General features: G+C 55.1%; 1 protein-coding gene across 4 annotated transcripts in view; it reads right to left on the bottom strand.

Moving 5' to 3' along the window:
- Window positions 1–8306: 8306 nt before the first annotated feature.
- Window positions 8307–25666, bottom strand: part of LOC102726438 (uncharacterized) — a 41452-nt gene continuing 24092 nt past the window's right edge. For 2 of the 4 annotated variants that reach the window (XM_081825837.1, XM_081825835.1), the window contains 5 exons: window positions 23789–23873; window positions 20655–20689; window positions 18660–18753; window positions 12826–12874; window positions 8307–9438 (listed from right to left, as the gene is read on the bottom strand). In XM_081825837.1, coding sequence (XP_081681963.1) covers window positions 8819–9438; window positions 12826–12874; window positions 18660–18753; window positions 20655–20689; window positions 23789–23873 — 883 coding nt within the window. In that variant the 3' untranslated portion in view covers window positions 8307–8818. The remainder of the gene's footprint in view (window positions 9439–12825; window positions 12875–18659; window positions 18754–20654; window positions 20690–23788; window positions 23874–25666) is intronic. The other 2 variants (XM_081825838.1, XM_081825836.1) reach the window with 2 other exon arrangements.

Genomic DNA, 25666 nt, shown 5'->3' on the forward strand with positions numbered 1-25666 from the left:
CGCCCCGGGCCCGTCGGCCCCGCCCCGCCCCGCCCGCCCCGCCCGCCCCGCGCACTCATTGGCCCGCCCCCAGCCCGGCCCGCCCCGCGCGCTCATTGGTCCGCCCCGGCCCCCTCGGGCCCCCGCCCCGCCCAGCCCCTCCCGTCCCGGGGAGCGCGCGGAGGGCACGGAGGCCGGTTTGAGCGCCGCCTCTGCCTTACAAGGCCGGCGCGGCGCAGGGGCGTGGGAAACCCGCGGGGGAGGCGAGCTGGGGGCGGTGGGCCGGGGACGGCCGCACCTGGCCCTCCGGGACCCCCGGAGGCCGGCCCGCATCCCCGCGGTCCGCAGCACGCGCGCGGACGGGCGGGCGGGTGGAGCGGCCGGGGCGCTGGCCTCTCCGGCCCACCGGGCGGCCCAAGGTGGCGGGGCGGGCGGGGGAGGGGTGCTGGGACCTCACAGAGGGGGCTCAGGTCAGCGCGGGGAATGGGCCACGCCCCGGAGTTTGGCGGCGCGCGCCTCGGTGGGGTCGGGACGTGCCGGGCACCGGACACCGGGCACCAGGCACCACCGAGCCGCCTTCCGCGGGACGAGCAGCGGCTGCGTCCCCAGCCCAGCCTTGAGGCCTTCGTTCTTCCTCCGTTCGAGGTGGGCCTCCCCTGGTTACCTGTGTGAAGGCAGCAACCCTGGAATCCTCGTCCAGTTTCCTTCTCTTTCCTGGGTGACACCAGCCGCTCCTTCCCTGCCAGGCTGGCTCCGCCTGGTGACAGGAGGTACCGCACCTGCGACCTGGCGTGCAGGGGTCTCCCTCTCTATCCCCCAGGGGCCCCCTCCAGTGGAGAAGCCCAGCCTGGGGGTGGGGGCTGACCTTTAGGTCACTCCAGCCTCATTGCTGAGGTTCCCTCCGACCTATTCAAGGTCTACCCCAGCTTCCGCCCTCTCCTCCTGACCACAGACCCGACGCTCGCACCCACTCCAGGCTCTGTCCTTACTCTCCCGGCTACAGAGACCCCTCCGCACTCCACACACGCACAACCCCTGCAGGCCCTGCCCGGCTCTCAGAGGCCGTGGGACTCAGCGGGTAGGAGTGCAGCTCCGGGTTTCACCTCCTGTTCCAGCCAGGTCACAGAGCCTGCGAAGGCTGAGCAAACTGAACCAGAGAGGGGATGCGGGGCTGCAGAGAGGGGGTGCCGGGGCTGCAGAGAGGGGGTGCCGGGGCTGCACCAGGACAGGGTACTGGGCCTACAGAGAAGGGGTGTCCGGGCTGGCTCTCCAGCAGACCACTAGCCCGTGCGGGGGTGGGGGGGAACTTTGGGAGCCAGGGACAGGCAGCCCTTGGTGGCTCAGCCCCAGCCCATCCCCACAAAGGTCCTGGGTCCCACATGCCTCCTCTCAGCCCCTCTGGTTTCAACTGCTCCAAACTGGTGGAAGATGGGCCTCTGTCCAGAGGTCTGCTTGCCGAGACTCAGGGCTGTCTGTTCAGGTTGGAGCTGGTTGCAACTCTGCTTCCCGCTCTGCCCTCAGCGCCACCTCCTCCTGGCTGTTAGTACTCACCGTGCAAGTGGAGCAGCGAAAAACACCACATTCCCGTGATCATCATGTTAGCTAATGGTGCCCGTTCAGTCCCTTTTGCAAACTCGGCCCCCCTGCGCACACAGTGCAGTTTGCCAAGGGAGGTGAGCATCAGGCTTCAGGAGCAAAAATGTTGAAGGATCATGTTCTTTGGGAGGGAGAGGCGAGGGGTGGGGTGATGGGCAGGGTGCCGGGGAACCCCCAGGACTGGCCGGGCAGAGCCACAGCCTATGGGGGCCCTGCCCCCACGTTACAGGCTGGCCTGGTGCCCTGCTTCTGGACCAGTCAGTGGCCGGGACTGGGCTTGGGGTCTGGTCCGTTCACGGACTATTACTGGCCGTCCACAGATGAAATTGCTTTGAGTTCCTTGGTGTGCTGCTTGACTGAATCAGTGCGGTCTGCGCTTACAAAGTCACCTGAAGGAGCGGCAGAGGGTCTTAGCATCATAAGGATCGCACCCTGGTCTGGGGGTCACGGGGCCCCTCCCCCAGCTGTGGCAGCTGGGCTAGTGCGCCCTTCGTGGGGATGCTCCTGCACCCCGGGTTCTGGCCCACCAATGACCTGGACGGCCTCCGACTGCCCTCCAGCTACTAAACGCAACTCACAGTTGGCAGGAATGCATTCACGCATCCACAGGGACCTACACAGGTATAGGGCGGAGGCCAGACTTGTCTGCATTTGTGGGATACTGTGCTTGTCTCCAGGGGCTGCTGGAACAAAGGGCCACACACTGGCAGCCTAAATCCTCTCCATTCTGGGCCAGGGGTCCCAAGTCAAGGTGTGGGCAGAGCCATACCTCCTGCCAAAGGTCTGCGGGCAAGACTGTCCTGCTTCCTGCGGCTTCTGGGGCTCCCAGCCTCCCATCTCTGCCTCCCCATCTCTGCCCCCATCTCTGCCCCCATCTCTGCCTCCCCATCTCTGCCCCATCTCTGCCCCCATCTCTGCCTCCCCATCTCTGCCCCATCTCTGCCTCCCCATCTCTGCCCCCATCTCTGCCTCCCCATCTCTGCCCCATCTCTGCCCCCATCTCTGCCTCCCCATCTCTGGTCTCATATCCAGGTCCCTAATTATAGCTGCAGAGGCCCTTCTTTTCTCCGAATGAAATCACATTCTAAGTTCCAAGGGGACGTGATTTGCGGGGCGCCATCACCCCAGTGCAGAGGCTTTTCCTGGCCCTCCCAGGAGTGGTCCAGCAGCCACAGCGGTTCAGGAGACTAGCTGCCCTATCCTGGGCAGGTTTCATGTCGAGCAGTTGGGAGCATGAAGGACGGGACAGGTGCCCCACGTGGGCTGGCCAGGCTGGCACGGACCCTGCTGGGCCTGCCTGGCTGTCTCAGGCTCTGGATCCTGGGTCTCTGGCCTGAGGCATCCCTGAAGGAGGCAGAGGGCCACTGTGTGCAGGGAGAGGGTCTCGACCTGCACCTGACTCCACTGCACATCAAACTGTTCCTTATTTCCGAAACCCGAGCACACCCTCTCGGTTAAAATGCATCCTCGACCACACACTTTCCGAGTCCTGTCCCAGTGGTTTCCCTGTTGTGGGAAGTTTGTGCGTCATGTGCAGCACTCAGGTAGCAAAGGGGGAAACTCATGGACACAAAACCGCGGCTCCAAGGCCGTGCGGCCCCACCGTCCCGCAGGCCGCCTAGAGCTGTGGGGACTCACTCTTGGTGCCGGCTTCCCCCCGTCCCTGCTTGGAGAGCGTGCATTCTTGCTGTAGGGAGGCCTTACCTGGGCTTCTTGCTCATGCCCCTCAACAATGGGGAGATTGCCCTTCATCGAAATGAGATCCAAATGGAGCTGAAACGACCCGGCGTGGCCCATGTGGAGGAGGGGGGACGGCCTCTCGGGCTGCCCTGTCCTTGCTGCCCAGTGGGCCCTGCTCGGGCGTGAGTGGTGCCTTCCATGGGTGGACAAGCCCTCTGGCTTTGGCTGGAGACCGGCGTCCAGATCGGGGTCCTCTGGGGTCCTGCGCGCACACCCTGATGGCCGTCCTGCTGTCAGGCAACTCTCGGGACTCGGAGAGGCTGAGTGGTTCACCCAAGGATGCACAGTGACGTAGGGGCAGGGCTGTGCCACAGCCATGTGGGAGGCTTACCTCAGAAACTTGCTTTTTTGGCTTATGAATTTATCCTTGAGATCATAAAACTGGGCATAAAGTCTTAACTTATTCCCTAATTTTTTTCAAATAAGATGATTTTTTTCAAATATGATTTTCAGGACCTGAGGTCTGTTACTGATTTTGTTGATAAGGAAACTCCGGAGGCACCAGCCCACCAAGCAGGGGTGAAGGCATGCCACGTCCCCGTGGGCTGGGGATCCTCGCGTTGGCGTGTCCCTCCCGCCTCTGGACCAACCTACAGCACTAACCCCAGCGACTGGGCCACAGGGGCGGTGACGGATGCTGGGGTCTCAGGCGGCCGCGAGCTGTCCTCTGTGCGTCCACCCAAGGCCGCCTTCTCCTTTCTGCCAGTCCTGCGTGGTGCTCAGGACGTGCTTGCAGTGCTGAGTGCTCCGGGCTCGTGGCGGGGAGACCGCTGTAGGACAATCCTGCACACCCAAGTCACGACGAGGCATGGCTGCAAAGCGTGCCCGCGAGGTGGCTGTGTGAACGAGGCGGCTTTCTGTCCGGCCCCTCTGGGAGGAGGTGGGGGTGCACGAACATGGGAGGAAAACAGACCCTTCGCCACCACTGAGGTCAGAGCCCTTTGAGGAGCTCCTTGCACGCGCGTGTGCAAACCCGTCAGAACACACCGGTGGCAGCAGGTGCTCACTTACAGGGATTCCAGGACCGAGCGTTGCCCCGGCCTCCCAGGAAGCTGGCGTCGGGGGGCAGCTCCCATGTGGTAATAGGATCTGTCCCTTGGTACGGTCCCGATCTTTCCCAAGTCACTCGACATGAGTGTTCTGTGCACACGGGGATCCCGGCGCATGGCTCCCAGTCCACGTGACAGTGGTTACTGTGCCCTCGGCTCTGAACACAGCCCCCCCTTGAGAACTGTCATCGCCTTCCCGCCACTTGCGGGGTGGGGTCATTACGGTGCTTTTCCACCTGAGCCGCTGAAGGTCCAGTCGCCTCGGCTCCCATGATGGCGTTTTCTGACTTTGCAGATGAAAATGGGCCTTTGTGCAGTGGTGTCTAAGCTGTCAGATTGTCACAGATCAGATTTTTGTGTCAGGCTTAGATGTGCCCTCTCACACAGAGCAAGGTTTGCAGCAAAGCACAGGACCCTGAGGGGCAGGATCCCCACTAATCGCCCGGGTAGCGTCCGAGCGCCGGGCAGGGAGGGGACCCAGGCAGAGCCTGACAGTACCCTGGGTGAGTGAACAAAGTTGAGAGACTGGGAGCCCAGGGGAGATAGAACTCACGAAACAGAGTCCCAAGGAAGACAGAACCCAGAGATCTGCAGAAGCCCCGCGAGTATGCAGCAGAGTCCGGGCAGCGTGTGCCGGCGAGGCGAGCAGTGAGCCTGGACGGGGGCCACGCCCCTGCCCCAGGAGCAGCACCGGATGCTCCCCTGGTCACATAGCGTGCTGGTGGCAGCCGAGGAGAAGGCTCAGCATCCGGGGGGCACTGGGTGAGGTCACAGGGGAGGCAGGTGGGCTCAGGGTGGGTCATTAGCCCCAGCCAAGGCACAAAGATCAAACTTCTAAAATAATTGCATCTCTGAATATATTTCAAGAATATTGGTAAGAATATAGAAATATCCAGCATCCCAAAAGCTAAATGTAATGATTCCTGACATCCACTTAGAACTCTCAGGGTGCCAAGAAGCAGGAAAATAAGACGCATGTGACAAGCAATCAGTCATCTGGGACTGACCCAGGTCTGACTCGAGGGCTTCAGCACAGCATCATAACTGCATCCCACGGGGTCTGAAAGTTAGGTCGAGCCATGGGAGTCACAGTAGTACCCCAGACTGAATTTGCAGGGTTGTAAACCACAGTGTGTGAGATGGAGAATATGCTGAATGGGTCAACGGCAGATTAGATATGGAACAGGGAGAGCAACAGAAACCATCCAAAGCGAAACAGGGAACAGAGAATGATCCAGATCATCAGTGTCTTTGGGACAGCTTCAAGCAGCCTAATGTATGTTTAATTGGAGCCCCCCAAAAGAGGAGAAAATATTGGGGGCAGGGGTTCAGAAAAAGTGTTAGAAAAATAATGGCTAAAATATTTCCAAATTTGATGTAAACTCTAACCCACAGATGCAAGAGGCTCGATGAGCCCAAAGCACAAGGACCACGTGGAAAACAGGACGGGCAATGAGCGGGAAGCGACAGAAGCAGCTGGGGGATGGGCACGGCACGGAAGGGCGGGGAACAGGGGGGCACGCGGCAGGATCCCGCTGGGCTTCGGGAAGCGGTCCGTGTGCCCGAGGAGACCATGCACTTCCAGTGAGCCCAGGGCCCCACAGACATCCCATGAATCAGGCTCGTTACTTGTGTCTGAATCTATGTTTTCACTGTTTAACCTGGTGGCCTCCCAGGAAGGACGGGCAGGTGAGGGTGCATTTCACACTGCTCCCCGGGGCTTCTGTCCAAACGCTTCACACACACTTCCCTTCTTTCTCTTCCAAAGTCACATTACTGTAGGGCTGGTGGTGTAAGCCCAGCTTTTGTCACCTAAAAATGCGGGTTTTGCTTTTTCCTACATATAGCATTGCTGGGTATGTGAGTCTAGGTTGACAACTGTCTGTTTCGCCCCCTCTGTCCTTACCACTGGGAAGTCTGCTGTCCGTCTGCTATTCCTGTCCATGGTCTTTCCTTTGGCTGTGTTTAAGGGCAGATTGTATTGGGTGCTCTGTCTTTTCCCTTCAGGATGTTCAGGTGCCGGTTTCTTTCCCTGAACAGCTCATCGTAAATGAAGCTTCTGGTCCCTCTGTGTTCATGCTTTTTGTGAGCTCTGGGCAGTCCTGGTACTAGAGCACGTTCCTTCTCATGTTTTTTGTCCCCCTGACTCCAGCTGGACGTGTCTGAGGCCCATCTGTCCTCCCTCCATCGCGGCCAGCTCGCCCTCTACAACACCCTCACAGCTGCATCAGCATTCGGATAATTTCCTCAAATTACTTTCCGGTTTGGAAATTCTCTCTTCAGCTAGGTTTAATCTGGTGTTTAATTTATCCAAGTTTTTAACAAGTGTATTTTTTACTTCTAGAAATTCTATTCAGGCCTTTTACATATCTTCCTGATCATTTAGAAAATCCTCTCCTTATTCTTGTCACTCTGTCTCACATTTAAATATTTTGTGCATCCTACTTAATATCCTGAATTTCTAATTCCTGAGGTTTCTGGGGGGTCTGAGTCCTCTCTTTACTGTTTGTTGACACTCACACATGATGGTCTGTGGTCTTCGGTTGTGAGTTTAACTTGACTGATCGTAAACTCTGAAAAGCCTAGCTTCCTAACTTGGGCTAGTTTAGCTCAGCTGATTTCTGCCAGACACTGGATTCGTCTTGGATCCTTGCCCCCAGCTCTGCCCTTTGCTTCTGGCTCAAGGCCTGGTTTCAGAGAAGCCCCAACCTTTGACCCCTTACCTCTCAGTTCACTTTTTTCCTCAAAAGTTTCTTGGGGATTTTCTCACCTTGTATAAATCCAGGATGCAATGAAATTACATTTTTAGGAAAGCAGTAATTGTTTTGTGGTGAAAACTTCACCATAAAGCCAGAACCCTCTCCTTTGCATCATACCCCTGGGACTGACTCCACGGTCGGGACTCAGGTGGCCCCCCAGGCTGTGTCCACAGCGCTCAGCTCCCGGGCATCCTTGTCAAAACCTTGCAAGGTTTGCAGGTGATTAGCTTCTGAACCTGCTCTCTGTTGGAGAGTCTTCTGGTTTATGAGTTTGGGTGGGAGGCAGAGACAACCTCCCCTCCAGAAGCTAGAGGATCATCTTCTCTGAAGGTTGAGGTTGGGTCGCGCAAGTGCTGGGTTCCACAGTCCCATGAGCCTGTGTGGACTTGGAGGCTCTCAGGACACAAGGTCAGGGCAACTGCCCTGTGGGGGCCAAGACCCAGTTTCAAGTAATCAGGGGGAGCAGGTCTCCGGAGGCTTAGAGGCAGGGCAGGGAGATAAAGAAGCAGGGAAGGGGGTTCCTTCAGGAGGGGCTGGCCCACCTGGAGGGGGTCTCCCGGGGGCCCTCCAAGGGCAAACATGGCCTATCAGGAGGGAAGGGTGGAAATGATGACTGCAGGATGGGGTGGGAGGTCAGCAGGTGAGGGCGTGCATGATGGGGGGGCGCAGGCGGGGGGCTTCCTGCGTGTCAGCTGACACCGCATGTGGCCGCCCGAGGCGAGACCACACAGGTGGGCAGGCTGACTTATCACAGGGTGCCTGTCGGAGGAACCGAGGCATGGAAGGTAAAGGAGCCCACGCCAGAGCACACCTCCTCCAGGAAGCCTGCCCGTGGTGGTGCAGCGTGGGGCCCACGGGTTCAGACTGGAGCCACAGCAAAGCGCTCAGAGAAACAGGTGGCCACCACTGGGCCCACGGAGGGTCACTGCCCACGGCAGGCCTAACTCAGGCTAGCGCCCCGCAAGCCTGGGAGCTGGGGGTGGCGGGGGTGGGCTGGGGCTTCTCCCACCTGGGGGCAGGCTTGGGAGCCGGTTCTGCAGGCCCAGACCCGGGCCTCATTCACACTGGACTTGAGGGCCCAGCGCCAGATGGCTCAGGTTGGGGGGGCGGAGGGGCTCGGCCACGAATCCTCACCAGCCCCCCAAAAGACCACCTGAAGCCCAAGAATGTAAAATTCACCAAGACTGATTTAAAGTTTATTGCCAATAAAATTAATTTCTATTATTTCCTGCAATACAGCTTCCTAAGAAATTCTGAAGAATTTCCTTAAAAGCTGCTTAAGTCCCTAGCAGTTACCATTGCTAATCAACACACGTGAAAACAGCACCCCGGGCCCTGAGTCCTGGCACAACATGTGGGCGTGTTCGGGAAACTCCGTGCGTTACAACACGGCTTCCACGCTGAGCGAGATGCACGTTCCAGGGAAGGCTTCCACGTGGCCGGGATCCAAGGAGGCGCTCGGTTCCCTTCCTCGGCCTGACTTTCCACAGCCAGAGCCCGGGCTGCCCTCCGCAGGAACAGGCCGCCGGGCACCCCTGGTGTCTGTGCAGGAGGAGGGACAGCCCGGGACCCTCGAGGACGCGCTGCCCTCTGAGCACAGCGGTGAGCCCCCCAGGCCATCAGGCGTCGGGATCACGGGCTTCCCCGGGGGGACACAGGCGGACCCCGGTCTCTCCCCGCACCGCGGGCGGGCCCTCAGCCTGGCCGAACGGAGCGACGCCGGCCTGAGCCACCTCCGGTGTCGCCCCTGGAGGCTGGCCGTCCTGGAGACGGCACGAGCCCTGGACGGCCTGCTCCCCTCGTGGCTCGTGGCTGGAGGTGGCGGGCGCCCCAGCCGGGCTCTGCCGGCCCCCGCAGCGGGCGCCCTCCCCGGACAGCACATTCTGGTGGCTGCATGGCAGCCGATACAGGGGCATGAGGTTCTCCAGGTCCGACTCCCGAGACGGGATCCTGAAGGAGGGCGGCTCCGGCGTGGGCGCCTTGGCTCCTGCAGAGCAGAGGATAAGCCACCATGAACGCCGCCGCGGCAGGCAAGCAGAGGGCCCGCCCGGCCCTTGGTGCAGGGGTGCAGGGTCGGCCCCTCGCCAGGAAGGCCAAGGCGGGGTTCCTGGAGCCGGAGTCCTGACCTTTGGCCGGGAGGGCGGCCGGCCCTGCACAGGACACCTGCACACAGAGCCCCACAGAGCAGGGCGGCGAGAACCCTCCTCCCCGGCGAGGCTCCCTCCGCTCACCCCTGCCCTGCGGTGAGCGGCTGCCGGAGCTGAGAAGGGGATGCGAATGCCCACACATGGTCTTTTCCATGAGCGATATCCCACCTGCAGGAGGGTGGGGAGCACACGGATGTACGTTCACAGGAGTGATGAGATGAGGACCCCCAGGGCCAGGGGCTCCTGTGTGTCCCGGGACCCTCCGTTCCCACAGGTGCTGGGTGCTCCCCTGACACGTGCCCGCATTCGTCCCATTGCTGCCTCGTGGGGGCGTCCCCGGGGCGGGGGGCCTCCCGTGCTGGGCATCTCAGCGGCCCAGCAATGCTCTGGACTCCCAGTGCCGCGGGCAGGCCTTTCTCCAGACCTGCGCCCAGAACGGGGCTGTGGGGGCTCCCACAGCTGCGCTCTGCAGGGCACCGTGCTGGGCCAGCCCACCCGCCGCGTGCACGTCCGGGTCCACCCTCGCCAGTCCCTGCTCCCGTGATGGAACATCTCGCCACCTCGCACGGCTTTCAGTCGCATTTCCCTGATGACCGGGACAGTTGAGCACTTTTCCTGTTTGCCGGCTTCTGGGTCCCCTCTTCTGTGAAGTGCCCATTCGTCGCTGGTCATTTGTTTTCTTACGGGGTCATAGTTCTTTATATATTCTGGATACTAGTCCTTCGTCAGTTTTGGACATAACTTACAAACACGTTTCCAGTTTTGGGTGTGACTCTTCCCTTTCTGATGGCAGCCTCTCTGATGTATCCAGAAGTCCTTCATTTCGGCGTGGCCTAATTTACGTCTGCCTTCCTATGTGGCTAGCGCCTTTAAGAAAATCCTACTGACCAAATCCTCAGATACCAGGAGGACATAAAGATATTACCCAGTAGTACCTTCCAGTTTTTACAGCTTCACACATACGTCTTTAGTCCACGTGAGATTAATTTGTGCGAATAGTATGAGGTAGGGCTCTAATTTCATTAGTGTTTTTCCCGCGTGGCCCCGAACTTCCCAGCAGCATTTGTCAAAACCTACACACCCCCGCTCGTCAGCCAGCTTCTGCCAGGAACTTAGTGTTCCTGTGCGCGTGGATGTGCTCGCGGCATCAGAAGCCTCCACGGCGGCTCCGCAGTGATCTCCACACAGGTGCCATGCTGTCTTTAACCAGCAAGCTTTAGAGAAGCGGCATGGCTAGCCATCCTGAACTGCCCCTCTTCTTCGGGTTCTTGGCTGTCCTTGACGCTTTGCAATCCCATACACATTTCAGAAGCAGCGTCTGCTGCTGGAGTCTGGCACTGGCCTACCTGGGAGCCTGGCGTCTCAGCACCACAGTGCCCACTCCGCAAGTGGGGTCTGTCTGCATTCCTCAGGGTTCCCCAAAGTGTTCTAAGTTTTATCCTTTTCTCTGTAAGTCTTGCATGTCTTTTGTTCGATTTATTCCTAGGGACCTCACTTTTAAAAACGCTCTTGAAAATGGCCTATTTTCATTCCCCAGGATTCCTTGATGTAGAAATGCCTGCTTCGCCTTCAGCCTAAGATGTACATCAGCCAAGAAGAGAGCCCTGGGCTGGGTGCCCCACCATACTGAAGGCTTCCGTTAGGATGAGTGAAGGTAATCAATATTCCCTGGAAGGGACTCTGTCTTGTATCACCAGATATTTAAAAATACGCATTTTCTTTGTCTCTCTCTGGTGGTTGCTGGTTGACTTACGACGTATCTAGAATCTTATTTGCCATTCCTGGACTCATCAGACTCCGAGAATCTGTAGGGTTCTCAGGCTCATCTCTGCAAACACCTCCCCCTCCTCTTCCCGGGACCCCAGTCACACCGCACACCCCAGCCCCACCTTGTTCACGGTCCTCCACATTCTGCACCTGCCTTCATGTGCCAGGTGACTCCCCAGTTCTGATTTCAAGCTCACAGGTTCCAACTGACTGACAACATGCTGCTAAACCCATCAGTGGACTGTTGAGCCTCCGTGACGTTTTCTGCAGCCCTAAGTTTTATTTGGTTCTTTTTCAGATACGCTCATAAATTAAACAACAGTTTTCTGTTCTCTTCAGATGTTTTTCACTTTGCCTTTTGTTTCCCAAAACAATAAGCCCAGTTACTTTGCGTTTGGCCTGCAAGCCGGATGCCCTCGTGTGTCTGTCTCTGCCGTGGCCTTGGCTTTCCTGAGGGCACAGCCGTGTGGGATGAGAATGGCTCAGTTCTTCCTCGCTCCTCCTGGCACCTGTGATGACCAGTCCAGAATCGCTCCAAGTTAATCCTCAGCCTGAGGAGTTTGGGGATAGTCTGTCCTTCCAAGCTGTTGGCAGAGATTTTCTCGGCCCTTTCACCATGAACACCCGAGGCAGGCAAGCAGAGCCCCTCGGTGCAGGGGTACAGAGTGGGCCCTTCGCCAGGTTTGAGATGGGGCTGATTTTTCTTGCGTCCCGTGGGAGTGGACAACGGGGTTCCTTCTGGTTTGCCACCACAATGCGGGTATAGCCATCTGGGGTCCCAGTTTTATGGGACAAGTTCTTGGCCTCCCATTCTGGCTGTGCTCTGAGCTTGGTCCTCTCTCTCCCTCCTGGAAAGTGTGAAAATCGAGTTCACCAGGGGAAGCCATGCCCACGGGGTTTTCTTTGGGTTTGTCTTTGCCTCTGTCCCTGGCCTGAGGATCCCCAGCTTCTCAGCAATCCATGAGCACCCACGGCATGCACACACACACCCCCGTGGTGTCAGCCCATCTGGGAGCCAAGCTGCCATGTGACTGGACCTGAGGCTCAGACCCCCCCGTCACTTACAACAGTTGTTTTTAGTTTATGATCCTTAAAATCCAACTTGAGTCCTCTCTGGAATCACACAGAAATCAAACTCACCCTTCTCAGCCTGCTTTTCTAGAAATAGGAGCCGCTGATTCCTCACCAAGGGCGTGTTGAAAAGGTGAACATACTCAGGCGCTGCGTGCTCTGAAGGGAGGCATCACTGTGGTGAAAGTTTTCTTAGATGAGGGGACACCACGTCAGAAGCACCCTGCAAGGATCCCGCGTGTGAACAACGCCATCACTGGACAGACAGCGCACGGGAGGCCGAGTCTGAGCTCCTACAGAGCACGTCAGGCTCTGGTCATTACTCAGACTCAGCGTGGCCCTTGCTCTGTGCCCCCGTTAGTAAGTCGGCCACCACTGCTCTTCGGGGCCCACGGCTCAGACTTGTGGCCACACAGAAGGATGCCAGCTCTTTGCAGACGCTCTGCCAGCTGATGCATCCGCTAGGTGTCTGGCCCCACCTCGCGGACCTGCTGCCTTGTGGCACACACAGCAGGGGGCGGGCAAGCATGGAGACGCCAGGCGCCGTCTGCAGACGCTCTACGTGAGCTCAAGCTTGTCCTCTGGGAACACAGTGTCCCAGCCCTTGACCCTCCATTGGTGATTTCTCCCTCTTTTTTTTTTCTTCCGTGGAGAATATTTAGCTCTAGAGAATCAAGCTTGGGTAGATCTCAACACCCAGACTGTGAGACACCGTACCGTCTCCTCTCATAGGTTGCCTTGTTTCTTGCTGTTGATCCTTTGAAACCTGCAGAGAGAGAAGTAGCAGGGAATATGGATGCAAGATTTGTTGCCCTGCCAAAGGGGGCACACAAACCCGGCTCTGCCCCCACGAGCTGGACGCAGGCAATCACCCACCACCTGAGTTCAGAGCACTCACTTCTGTGTGGGGCTGCTGACAGGAGTGCACTGGGGGGGGGGTTGGCTTCTCCCTCTGCACGCGCATCACGATGGAGCCAAGTAGTGCTTTGCCTAATGAGTGGGAGCGTCTCACAGGGGCCGAGGGGCCCATGTGGACCCCCAGCATGAGGAAGGGGCAACAAGGACAGCAGAGGACACCCCTCGCTGGGCGCCTTCACTGCACACGCTGCTTGCCGGGGTAAGTCCTGGCTACCCAGGAGCCCCGAGTGTCTTCACTCCACCTCCGGAAAGCAGGAGGCTTATTTTGCCCTGGTGCTGCCAGGCCAGGCAACAGGTGACTTATTATCCCATCCACGTGGGCTGGCCAGAGGGCCAGGGACGACGCTCATTCTAACTCGGGCCTGCGTGCAGCAGGGACCAGACACTGTGGCTGTGCACAATTTTCCCTTGAAGGTTTTGAAAGACCTCCAAGTACAAGTGCTTCTGAGAGACTTCTAAATCTGGGGTGTGCCTCCCCGAGCCAGCCCTTGAGAATTACAGTCAAGATACAAACTGATGCATGAATGAGTAAAGATACAACTTTATAAGAAACAAAAGGCAAGCCCTTGCTGATGAGGGACAACCATCCCCTGAAGAAGAGGAAGCAAATGGCAACAGGCTACAGAAAGCCGAGGTGTGAGGAGCATGCTGTCGGGATGGGGAGGCCCCCAGGGGATCCCTCAGAGAGGATGGTGCTGCTGACGTGCGGGCAGGGCTCTGGCGGGTACCTGGGGGCGCCGCAGGCCGAGCAGCCAGACGGGCGACCGCTGCCGTCAAACTTCCCGGCCCACGGGTGACAGCAGGGCGTCCACCAAAGGTGGCCACAGAGTGGGCAGCAATCCCAGTAGAGGAGGGGATGGGGCTCAGGAAGCAAAGGTGATCAAGGTATTACCGAAAATACAGGGAAGCACACTGCTGGTTTAGAATGAAAGCAAAAACAACACAGAGCTTGGCAGCAGAGTGGTGGAGGGCTGTGGGGTAGAGATTTGTGGGGACGGCGGTGACGATTGTGCCAGTGTGTGCATCAGCATCCTTCACTTGAGAACAAAGTGCTGGAGCAGGAAGCATGAGAGACCAGTCCTCCTCGAAGGAGCCACTATGCTGAGGAGAGCCACCGGGGTCGACTGTTCCAGATTCTGGAACTGGACCAGACACAGTGACAATGCGCAGCACCAGGGAAGGGATGCTACCTGTCCCTCCTGAGTGAGCCATGCGTGCAAGCCAGTGACCACCCACCCTCAGTCCTGTGGCTGCTGGAGAACAGCCCTCATTCCTGGAGCAGCTAACGCTTGGGCAGGCAGCGGGAACTCTGTACTCCAAAACGTGGGCGTTGTGCCTTTTGGTTGGGTCTGGTCATGCCCTGAGGGGCCGGCACGGCTGCTCTCTTGTCTTGGCCACCATGGCAGCAGTAGCTCCTTCAGGGCCATCGATCGGAACATTTATTCTTCTTATTTGCAGCCAGACATTTAAGGATATCACTGGCTGACCACACAGATAGTCAGAGAAACTTCACAACAGGAAATACATACTTTGCAAAAGCAGTTTGGAAGAGTCACAATCTGATAGTTCAAAAACCTACAATTCCTGAGCAGTGGGAGAATCTGATGTCCAGACTTCCACATTATAATACTCAGAATACCCAGTTCTCAACAAAAAATTATAAAACATACAAAGAAATAAGACAATGTGGCCCATTCAAAGGAGAAAAAGAATTTGACAGAATTTCCCAGAAGCCCAGACATTTAAGACATTAAATCAGCTGTCTTAAATATGCTCAATGAGCCAAGATGAAGAACTAAAGGAAATCAGGAAAATACTGAATAAACGTAAAGAATATCAATAAAGAGATAGGAATTACAAAAAGGAACCACACAGAAATTCTACCACTGAAAACTGTGAAATTAAACATTCACTAGTAGAGCTCACCACATTTGAGCAGGAGAAGAAAGGATCAGTGAGCTCGAAGACAACTGAAATTATCCAGTCTGGGGACCAGGGAGAAAATGGAATGAAGGAACATGAACAGCACCTGGTGGACCTGAGGCCCAGAAGGAGAAGAGAGGGGCAGAGAGAAAAATAACTGAAGAAACACTGGCTGCATGCTTCCCAAATGTGATGGAAGGTATGGATCTACACATCCAAGATGCTCAACTGACTCCAAGCAAGATAAATGCATACGTCCACACCGAGCAGCCACAGCACTGCTAGATTTTTCAGAACCCCAGAAAGGATTCTGAAAGCAGCGAAAGAGAAGTGGTTAATCCTATATAAGGAGCCTCAGTAAGATCAACAGCTGATTTCTCATCAGAAATCATGGAAGCCTGAGGGCACATTTAACGTCCTGTAAGGAAAATAAAATCTGCCAACCAAGAATTCTAAATCCAACAAAACCGTCTTTTGAGGATACAGGAGAAATTAAGACATTCTTAGGTAAACAAAAGCTGAGAGAATTCATGACCAACAGACCTTCCCTATAAGAAATACTAAAGGGAGCTTTTTGGGCTAAAATGGAGGCTTTACGCAGTAGAAGAAATAAAGAACTGGTAAAGATAACCGCACGGGTTAATATATAAGCCAAGGTTGTTATACTTGGGGTTTGTAGGTCCTCTTCTTCTCCATGCAATTTAAAAGACTTATTCATAAGACAATAATTATAAGTCTTTCCTAATAGGCACACAATGTGTAAAGATGTAATCTGTGACATTAAGAGTATAAAAGAAGAGGGATGGAGATGTATAGGAGCAGAGTATTTGTAGGGTATTGAAATTAAGTTGGTATTATTCAACATAGACTCTTATAAGTTAAAGATGTTAATTATAATCCCCAAGGTAACCAGTAAGAAGATAACTAAAAAATATAAGAAGGAAAGAAGGGAATAAAAACGGCACAGTATGCAAATTCAGCTAAATACAATACATTTTTATTGTGGAATAAAAAACATATGAGGCATACAGAAAACAGATCAGTGGGGAAAAGAGGGTCCATTTGGTGTTTTGTGACTGCAGCTGGAACAACAGAAACCCACAGGGGAGGGATGACGCTGGATCGGTACCTCACACCAAACCCACCAGTGAACCACACAGAACTCAACTCTCAAAATTCAGTGTTGAAAACTTGTAGTAGAAAGTACAGATGACTCTCTTTTAGATGCTTGGGTTAAAGATGAATCGAGACCAAGAAGCATTATTGTAAAATATGTGTAAGTGTGAGTATATTGAAAGGTATGGCTCAGGCTCATCAAACGTCAGGTTAAACGGAGCATGGATTCAAGCTGCTCTGTGACACCCTATCTGTAATTCACCCAACTAACGAGTGGTTTGTATCAAGAATATATAAAGAATTCAAATAAATCTGTAAGAAAAGCAGAAAGAGGGACGCCTGGGTGGCTCAGTTGGTTAGGCGACTGCCTTCGGCTCGGGTCATGATCCTGGAGTCCCGGGATCGAGTCCCGCATCGGGCTCCCTGCTAGGCAGGGAGTCTGCTTCTCCCTCTGACCCTCCCCTCTCTCATGTGCACTCTCTCTCACTCATTCTCTCTCTCTCAAATAAATAAAATCTTTAAAAAAAAAAAAAAAAGAAAAGCAGAAAGAGCATGACAGGAAAATGGACCAAGGACAAGAGCAAGCACGTCCCATAGGAGGAAACTTACATGGTTAATGCACGTCCAGCATCGTCAGTCATGGGGGTAATTCTGGGAGGGACAGGAAGCCACCAGCCCGCACCACTGGGTTTGGGCCCCAGGTGTTGGGGAGGATATGGACCAACAGGGTTTCATATACACTTCTGTGGGAGTGCAGACTGCGCACCCCCTTTAGAAAAGAGTCTGGCCTTATCTTGCAGAGTCGCTGCTCGTTACAGAGACCATACAGGGGTGTCCATCCTGCGCGCCCACAGCAGAGGGGCCGAGTGAGTGTGGGGCAGGAAGAAAGAGTCACAGAAGGAAGGCAAAGGGACTCAGCAGCACGAGACAGGGCACAGCCAACTTGACCATTAAGTAGTAAGTGAAAAGGTGATTCCCCCAAATTCCAAACATCACATATACACTGTGTCCTTTCTGTGAAACAAAGAGTAACCAATGAATTGCATGTATGTATTTTTTAGGAATAGGTATGATCTGAAACACGGAAGTAAAAGGAAAACACAAGAACAAAGAGAGTGACTGGGGCCGCATATGCAGATGTAGACCTCATCAGGACCCTGCCTTTTCTTGGGTTGTTGGTGCTTCCTCTGACACCAAAAATAAAGGAAATATGGAGTAAATTTAGAAAGCAGGGTTTGCATAGATCAATGATGAGTCTGTGTCCCAGACAAGGATTATGCTTAATGTGCACCAAGGTCTAAAACAAGGTGTTGGGGCGGGGGGCTAGCATTTACTGAGCACCAGTCTGAGCCTGACGCTGGCAGAAGTGCTCACAACCTCTCACTGAGTCCTCGCACATCCTGCTCTGGGAAGTGACAGCCCTACGCCCTAACCTCCTCTGAAACGCCACCCCTGGGAGTCTACCGCAGCGAGTGTCCTCGTGGAGACCCAGGGACTCAGTGGGGTTTAAGAAACTTCCTCTGGGGTGTGGGACCAGTAACATCTCCACACCAGAATGGACCCAAAGTCCAAGTGCCCCTTATGGGGCCCATTCTTTTCTAACCACTTGGCTGAGAGCTACAGGCGTTGGGGTCACCCACAGGGAGGTGGGCCTGGCGGGAAGCCGGGCGCACAGGGAATCAGGATCACATGCGGGTTCTGGACGGAGCCTACAGTGGGGAGGAGGCCCCAGGCTGGTCTGGGGTGTGGGCTCAGTGACCGTGCATGGCCATCTGAGGGCTGGGGTCTGAGTCTCCTTAGTTGGGAGGGGGCTCTCCAAGCTCAAAGCCAAGGGCTCAAGAGCATTGTCCTGAGCCTTGGGCCCCACGGGCTGGGGGCGGTGGGCAGTCCCATGGGTCACTCTGGAAGGGAGCACCTGGGGAGCCGTGTTCCCAGCAGCCCTGCCCCGCCAGGGTCTGTACTCACCTGCTGGCAGGGCCAGCACCATGCGGTGCCTCCCTGACCTGCTGCTGCACCACGCAGGCCGCCCACACCCAGTCCTGGGGCCGCCAGCCCTTCTTAGCAGGCGTCCTCGCTCCAGCCCACGTGTGGCTCCCACACATGCTCACACGCTCTGGTGACCATCAGTTACACACACCCCCTCTTCACGCCCCTTCTGCTTCCTGCAGAGCTATTCCCCAGCATGGGCTACGACAAGCTCAAACACACAGAAAGTTGAAAGGATCACACAAAGAACACCTCTGAAACACCACCCCTGGGAGTCTACCGCAGCGAGCGTCCAGCCCTATATCCTCTATCGTACCAGCATGCGTCCCCCGAGCGCGCATACAAGGCTTGGCTCAGGGGCACCGCGTGGGGACTCCATCTGCCTCTATCCCGCACGCACGGGCCCCACGTCAGGAGCATGATCTGCCCTTCACGTTTCCTCCTACTCCACACACACCTTTGCTGCCCTTTGAGCAGCACCCCGGTGCCCAAGAAGCACTGAGCGCGAGTGCAACGAGCATCCGGAATACGATGCCGACCCCAGCTTTGGGGGGACCCAGGGTCTCACCCCTGCATCTGAGCTCGGTCGTCAGCAATCCTGGGCTCACCTGCAGCGACAGGGCGCTCTCTGGGCTGGCGGTGGTGGTGGACCTCAGGCTTGAGGACTCGGACCGCGACAGGAGCACCTTCCTCCTGGGTCTGCTAGAGCGGGATGGGGAGGAGAAAGACATTACCAAGGAGGCCCTCACTGTGTCGGTGAGTACACGGGGACCCTGCAGGACGTCTCCCTGCTGGGGTCCCCTCTTGTCTGCGGCAGCGGAACAGGCAGCAGCTGGGAGCTGTTTGAGTGCCTGGGGCAAGTCCTGCGGAAGAGACAAGCAGGGGGCTCCTGTGGGAAGGACCCTGCGCCTCCACCACAGCAGAAAATTAAAACAAACCACCTGGTGGACTTCGGCCGCGTGAGACGCCTTTAAAGCCAGACAGAAGTAGCTTCATCTGTGGGATAGATCCTCCTTATTCATATATTCATTCTGTCTGGCTGATTTCTATACAGTCAGCGAACTGAACATCCCCAACAGATGAACAGACCAGTAAGTCTGTCTGACCATCAGGAAGAGACGCTGCATGAAGTTCTACCAAGTTCCCCACTAACACGTGCCCGTGATGAGCACCCACCGAGGCCCTGGGTGGGTATGTTCTCCCCTGGCCTGGCTCCAGGCCTGAGACTCCACCTGCTCCTGCAGGCCCAGGGAGCAGGGGGTAGGGGGGTGTCTAAAGTGCCAACTGGTCACCTGGATCCAAACTGTTAGGTTACCACGGAAATATTTTCTGCAACAAAAAAGGACTAATAGCGTTTTCGTTGCCCCGTGACCCAGGGCTGCTGGGTTGGAACGAAGGAAGCCAGCTCGGTGCAGGATGACGCCAGGTGTCCTGACCAGTCCGGAGGTCTCAGGGACACCCAGCGGAACATGGACCAGTTCACACAAGCACCATGTGTGGGTGTCTCTCCGGAGCAAGAGAATAGCCTCCTTCCCATCCCCTCCAATAACCTGTCCTCATCCCTGTCCGCATCCCCAGCATGGCCATCTGACTCCACCATCAGCACCATCACCTTCATGGTCCCAGCAGAGGCCCCCCCAGGAGACTGGGCCAGGGCCGTGGCCGCCAAGGGGTGTGGAAGAGCAGAGAGGGAGGGGCAGGGTGCTTCCCTGGGGGGCCGGAGCAGCCTCTCCCACACCCTGCTCAGCAGGTGGGGGCCAGGCAGGGAGGGGGCGAGGGCCAGAGAGGGGCCTATGTGTCTGTGTGTTTGGTGGGTGAGATTCAAGTAAATGCCTTGTCCTTTTTAATTTTATTTTTAAATTACATTCAATGGCACTGGAAGAAGGACACAATATCTACAAACCACCTAGGAAAATGTTTCACAGAATTATCCTCTTAAGGACGAAGGGAGCCCGTGCTCAGTGTGTGCTTGGGTGAATGGTGCCGAAGAGACCCAGAGCTTGTTAACGCTGGCGCTGTGAATCTCTCCTGCTACTCAGTATTCCAGGAGAAGGTGGCCTGTCGAGGCTGTGCAGGTTTGTCATGGGGACAGAAGTCTGTACGTTCCCCTGCACCTGATCTTACTCTTCAAAACGTGTGCTTGAAACCGGGCCACGGTCTGTCCGGGGCCACTTTCTGGCCCCACGGCAGGGAGGGTGGAAAGGCCGTGTGTTCCTGGGGGGGCCTGTGTGCGCGGCTGCGGGCCGAGCTGCAGCCCCAGGACGACTGAGGACAAGAGGGTGAGCCTGACTCCGCCCAACGCTGCTGCACCCACGAGCACTCGCGGGAGGAGGATGAATGAGCACCACTCACACTTGCCATGAGCTCACATCCCTGGGGACGACGCCCAGAAGCGTTACTCTGACTTCCAAGGAACGCCAGTGTGATGAGCCACGGCAGAGGCCACCCTGTCTGTGATGTCAGGGAAACTGTTCCGTCTTCTGACCCATGGCCACAGCACTGTGAGATACTCCATCCCACTCCTTCCCTCGGGAATGGCGGTCGGACGAGGCCACGGCTATTTTTCAGACAGAGGAAACAGTCCGGGACACTCGCAAACTTACCCCGGTGCAGATGACGTCAGTTTGCTGCCTGTGTCCTGCGAGGGTGTAAATGATAATTCATAGCATGAGAACCGAAGGGGTGGTTGACATGCTTAAAACCCAAGTCCATTATTAGCTCACGTTGGGTCCAGGGCAGGAGAGCACCTCCCTCCCTGCCCTGCGCCCCTGCCTCTCTCTGTGCCCTCCTGCTTCACGGCTGGCGCCCCGACCCCCGGGGCACCCCGAGTGTGCCTGCATTGGCCATGAGGGCCATACAGAGGGTGCATGTCAAGTGAGGCCACCTGGTGGCCCTGACCTTGGTGACGGGTCTGTGTGCGGGGCGGCAGCGGGGACGGAGGTGCACAGAGGAAGGGCCATGCAAGGACGTGCGGGGTTGAGGAGAATCCAACCTTGACAACACCTGGATCTCAGGCTTCCAGCCTCCAGATCGGGAGATCCTGGGTTTGTCACTTAAGCCACAGTCTGTGCCCGCGGCGACGGACGCGACTCTGCTGATGAGTACTGACCAGCCCTGACAGCACCTCCGTTGGGTCGCCCCCATTCTAGTGGACGGCAGGACCCTCGTCTTGTGGCTGCAACTTGCTTTCCCACATCTTGAACGATGCTGAGCATCGTTTCACATAAGTTTGTTCAAATCTAACCCTAAATTTTGATGAAGTCCAATGCACCATTTTTTCTTTTCCTTCTTTTTAAATATTAAAATAATTTTAAATATTATTTCATATATTTTTACTCTAAGAATCATGTGAATATGCTTAACACTTTGGAAAATAGAGAAAAGAAAACTAAAACTTACCCAGAGTTCCTTCATCCTAATGCATTTCCCATCAGTCTTTATTTCCCCATTTATAGGATTTTTGTTTTATACAACTGCTAATTTGCCATAAATGTAATTTTATATTGCTTTTCCCCACTCATTATATCGTAAGCATTTTAAAAAAATGTTATTATAGGGTGCCTGGGTGGCTCAGTTGGTTAAGCGACTGCCTTCAGCTTGGGTCAGGATCCTGGGGTCCCGAGATTCATTCCCACATCGGGCTCCCTGCTTGGTGGGGAGTCTGCTTCTCCCTCTGACCCGCCCCCCTCTCATGCTCTCTGTCTCTCATTCTCTCTCTCTCAAATAAATAAATAAAAAATCTTTAAAAAAAACAATAAAAAATAAAATTCTTAAAAAAAATAAATAACTGATGTGACATTTATTTAAGAAAAGCTTATTGGAGAGCTCTTTAGCTGCTTCTTGCAAAGTTTTTTGCTTTGTTTTATTTTTGTTTTAGAACCATGTTGTCTGTGATCAATACAGTTTAACTTTCTATTCTTTATTCCTTTTTCTTGTTTTATTTCACTGGCTAGAACTTTAGTACAATGTTAAATAAAAGTAGTGAGCATGGACATCCTTACCTTGTTCCTAGTCATAAGAAGGATAGTATTCAGTCTTCCACCAGGAAGTCTGTTGTATTTCATAGGTGCTCATTGTCAGAATGAAGATCTTTTCTTTTTTTTTCTTTTTTTTTTTTTTTTAGATTTTATTTATTTATTTGACAGAGAGAGACACAGCGAGAGAGGGAACACAAGCAGGGGGAGCGGGAGAGAGAGAAGCAGGCCTCCCGCCGAACAAGGAGCCCGATGTGGGGCTCGATCCCAGGACCCTGGGATCATGATCTGAGCAGAAAGCAGCTGCTTTCTTATTTTTTTATTTATTTATCTGACAGAGAGAGACACAGCGAGAGAGGGAACACAAGCAGGGGGAGCGGGAGAGGGAGAAGCAGGCCTCCCGCCGAGCAGGGAGCCCGATGTGGGACTCGATCCCAGGACCCTGGGATCATGACCTGAGCCGAAGGCAGACGCTTAACAACGGAGCCACCCAGGCGCCCGGTAACTACCTTTCTTAAGTGAGAATGCATTTTTCAACATTGGAAGATTTAGAATTAAGGATATAAATATTTAAGAAACCCAAACTCATGCTATTTCTACTGTTGCATTAGAAAGCCCTATGTGCATATTTGGTATTTACCGTTTTGAATGCAGAAGAGAATGTGTCCTCCTGGGCGAGAGGTGGGGAGGGTTTGAGCCATTGAGATCTCAAAGCTCTGCCCACACTTAGGAGGTGAGCCCAGCCTTATCTAATCTTAGCCATCAAAGTGGGATGATGATCTGTCTCAGATAATCTGCAGAGGGATTAAATGTGATGATGGATGACAAGTGTCCAGCAGAGTGGCACTGAATGGTCACAGCTGACTTGGATTCTTGAGACAGGATGGGAATGAGGTGGCCCTGAGACTGCTCTACCACACATTCTAGAGGTGAGCTCAAGAGCCACATTCACCAGAGAAGAGGGCTTGAGCACATTCCCCTGGACACACGCTACAGCCAGGTGGGACCCATGGTCAACACCTGTCCTGTCATCATGACTTTGCTGCTTGAGCGCTGTCCTTCCTGTCGCTCAGAAGAAGTCGTGTGGTACCCACCACCCAAGAAGGGATGGCAAGGGTGGGGTGCCAATGGGATGGAACGGAGCACCACCCCGGTCTCCAGGTATGGCAGGAGGCTGGATGGGAGTGAGTGGCAGGGAGGGCTTATGCCGTATGGTGTTGGCCATGGTTTAAACTGTGACTTGGCCAGTCACACCCCGTCCTCACTGAAGACCAGCCTCCAGCATCTCCAACATGGAACTCTGAGTCCAGGCTGCATAATGAACAGAGTGGGCTGGGTAGGTCCCTCCTCCCTGTTGATCTGGGAGATGAGCAGGAGAGCCCTTCCGCTGGGACAGTAAGTGGATTGCTTAGACCCTGGGGGACAGGCCAGGATCCTGCCAGGAGCTTCCTGGAGTGCTGGCTGCAGACATCCACACACATCACCCAAGCACACATGTGATGCTTCCGTTCGTCACACCCATTTTTCTATCACGCTTCTCTGCTCACACGCATGCCCCACAGTTTAGAATGTTTGTGTTACCCACCTTATTTCCCTCGTATTCCCCTCCCACCATTGTCCCTGTTTGAGCTGCATCCCTGGGAACATTATAAATGCTTTAAACCAGCTAAACCTGCCCTCCCCTGGGTTCCTGGGGGAGGCTTAGATCCCGCACTGGCTCTCACCCCTGTATCTGAGGCTCATGCATGGCCGCCCTCACCTACCGTTAGCCACGAATTCTCTGGGTACATGGTAGCGGACAACTGAAAGGAGGGCGTATCCGGCAGCAGGAGCTCCTTGGACGTCACTCTGGAGGGATGGGGCAGGAGGAAGGGGAGAGACACGTCAGCAAGAATGGGAATGCAGACAGCTGCTGAAAGCCACAGGCCACAGCATCCCACGGGCTCCTTACTGTGCCCTTCCCTTCTTCTGCAGCCCCTCAGGTCCGCTGCACCCTGGGAGACCCCCTTGAGGGCAGGGGAGAAGCACCCGAGGGGAGGGGCTGCAGGAGCAGCAGGGACCTTTAAACAAGGAGGGGCGGTGGGTGGTGCTGTGGGCCCCGGACCTCAACTGCCACAGTGGGATGACACGGAATTACCCAGGGGGGCCCGCTGAAGGGCCTCAGAGACGTGAGGAAGGATGATGCGGAGAGATTCAGCCCTCCATTGCTGACTTGCAGGCTGGAGGTGACAGCGTGTGAGAAGACACAAATTCTGTCATTCTTCTCCAGCACCTCCCGAAATGAACGCGACCCCGGCCACACACTGACTGCTGTCCTGCGAGATGCAGGGGCCCCAGTTCACTGCGTGGAGCCCGTGAGATGGGGAAGGCGTTCGGAGCCCCTGCTTGGGCTCATCTGCTGTGCGGCTACAGAGGATGGGCCCGGCGAGGGCTGGCGGGGTGGAGCGCCCGCACAGTTCCTGAAGCTTCAGGTGTGCGGCCCCTTCCCCTCTCTAGTCCACCCTATCTGGTAATTTCTGCAGAGCCACCCGTGGAATGTTCTCCGACAGGCACGCAGTCGAAAAGGAATTGTGCCAAAGAGACGGTCCGATGGCTACCCCCAGACGGCGATGCTTTGGCAAGCCCGACTCCGAGTTTCCTCTAAAATAAGCCTGTGATTAACATCATCTGAAGCTGTAAGCACCTACACCTTCTTACACACTGTTGTGTCAAGAGGTGTAGACAAGCCCTGGTCTCCAGACGCCGAGCCTGGTCTGCTAGGCAGGTGTGACCTGAGAGCTGCAGGCACGTCCAGGCCCCCCATCAGCCCCGCTGGGCACAAACTCCTCGTTACCCTAGAAAGGCTTCCTGCCACAGAGAACGGCTGCCCGTCTGTTATCGGCTGCCACACCCAGAGGGTTTGTAAGCTGACACATTCGCGCTCCCTTCCCACAAGTCAAGTTTCCCCGCTTTCTCGTCAGAAAGGCGAGACTGTGTCGAAAATGAGAAGATCCCCACAATGAGAAACAGGATATACCTTCAAAATGGAACAGTGAATTCATGCTTCCTTCTTTTAACAGAACAAACTCCACAATACATGGAGTTTTAAAAGCAGGCTCCCAAAAACGTGCACAACGAGATCATAATTTCATAAAAGAAAATGTTACGTACATGATGCACATGGAAATATTACATGTGGGAGACTTGAAAGATACCAGTCAAAATGCCAGGAGCGGACACTGGCGGGTGGAGGGAAGGAAAGACTTTCATCTGTACACGGGGAATATTTGTAAGTTCCAAATTTTCTATAACGAATACTCATTGATGTGGCAATCTGAAAAAAAATTTGAGATGGAAATTTACGATCCTGGTGCATTGATTTTCAATTATTCTTGCCAGAAAGGGACAAAATAGGAAATGTGAGGAGGCGTAAGGAGAAAACCTCTATCTACAAGCCAAGGAGAGAGGCTGACAAGGCCCCACGACCCTGCTGACACCTTGATCTCAGGCTCCAGCCTCCAGAACAGTGAGACCACACACTTCTGTTGTTTTGTGGCCCTTTGTGACGGCAGCCCTGGTGGACTAAGACACCTACCATAGTGTGAGCGTATTTCTTGTCCCTCGACGACTTTTCACAGCTGCAGTTTCAATGTGCGCGTTTT

This window comes from Leptonychotes weddellii, chromosome 7 (assembly GCF_054177405.1).
Source record: "Leptonychotes weddellii isolate Sample4059 chromosome 7, ASM5417740v2, whole genome shotgun sequence".
NCBI classification, from domain to species: Eukaryota; Metazoa; Chordata; class Mammalia; order Carnivora; family Phocidae; genus Leptonychotes; species Leptonychotes weddellii.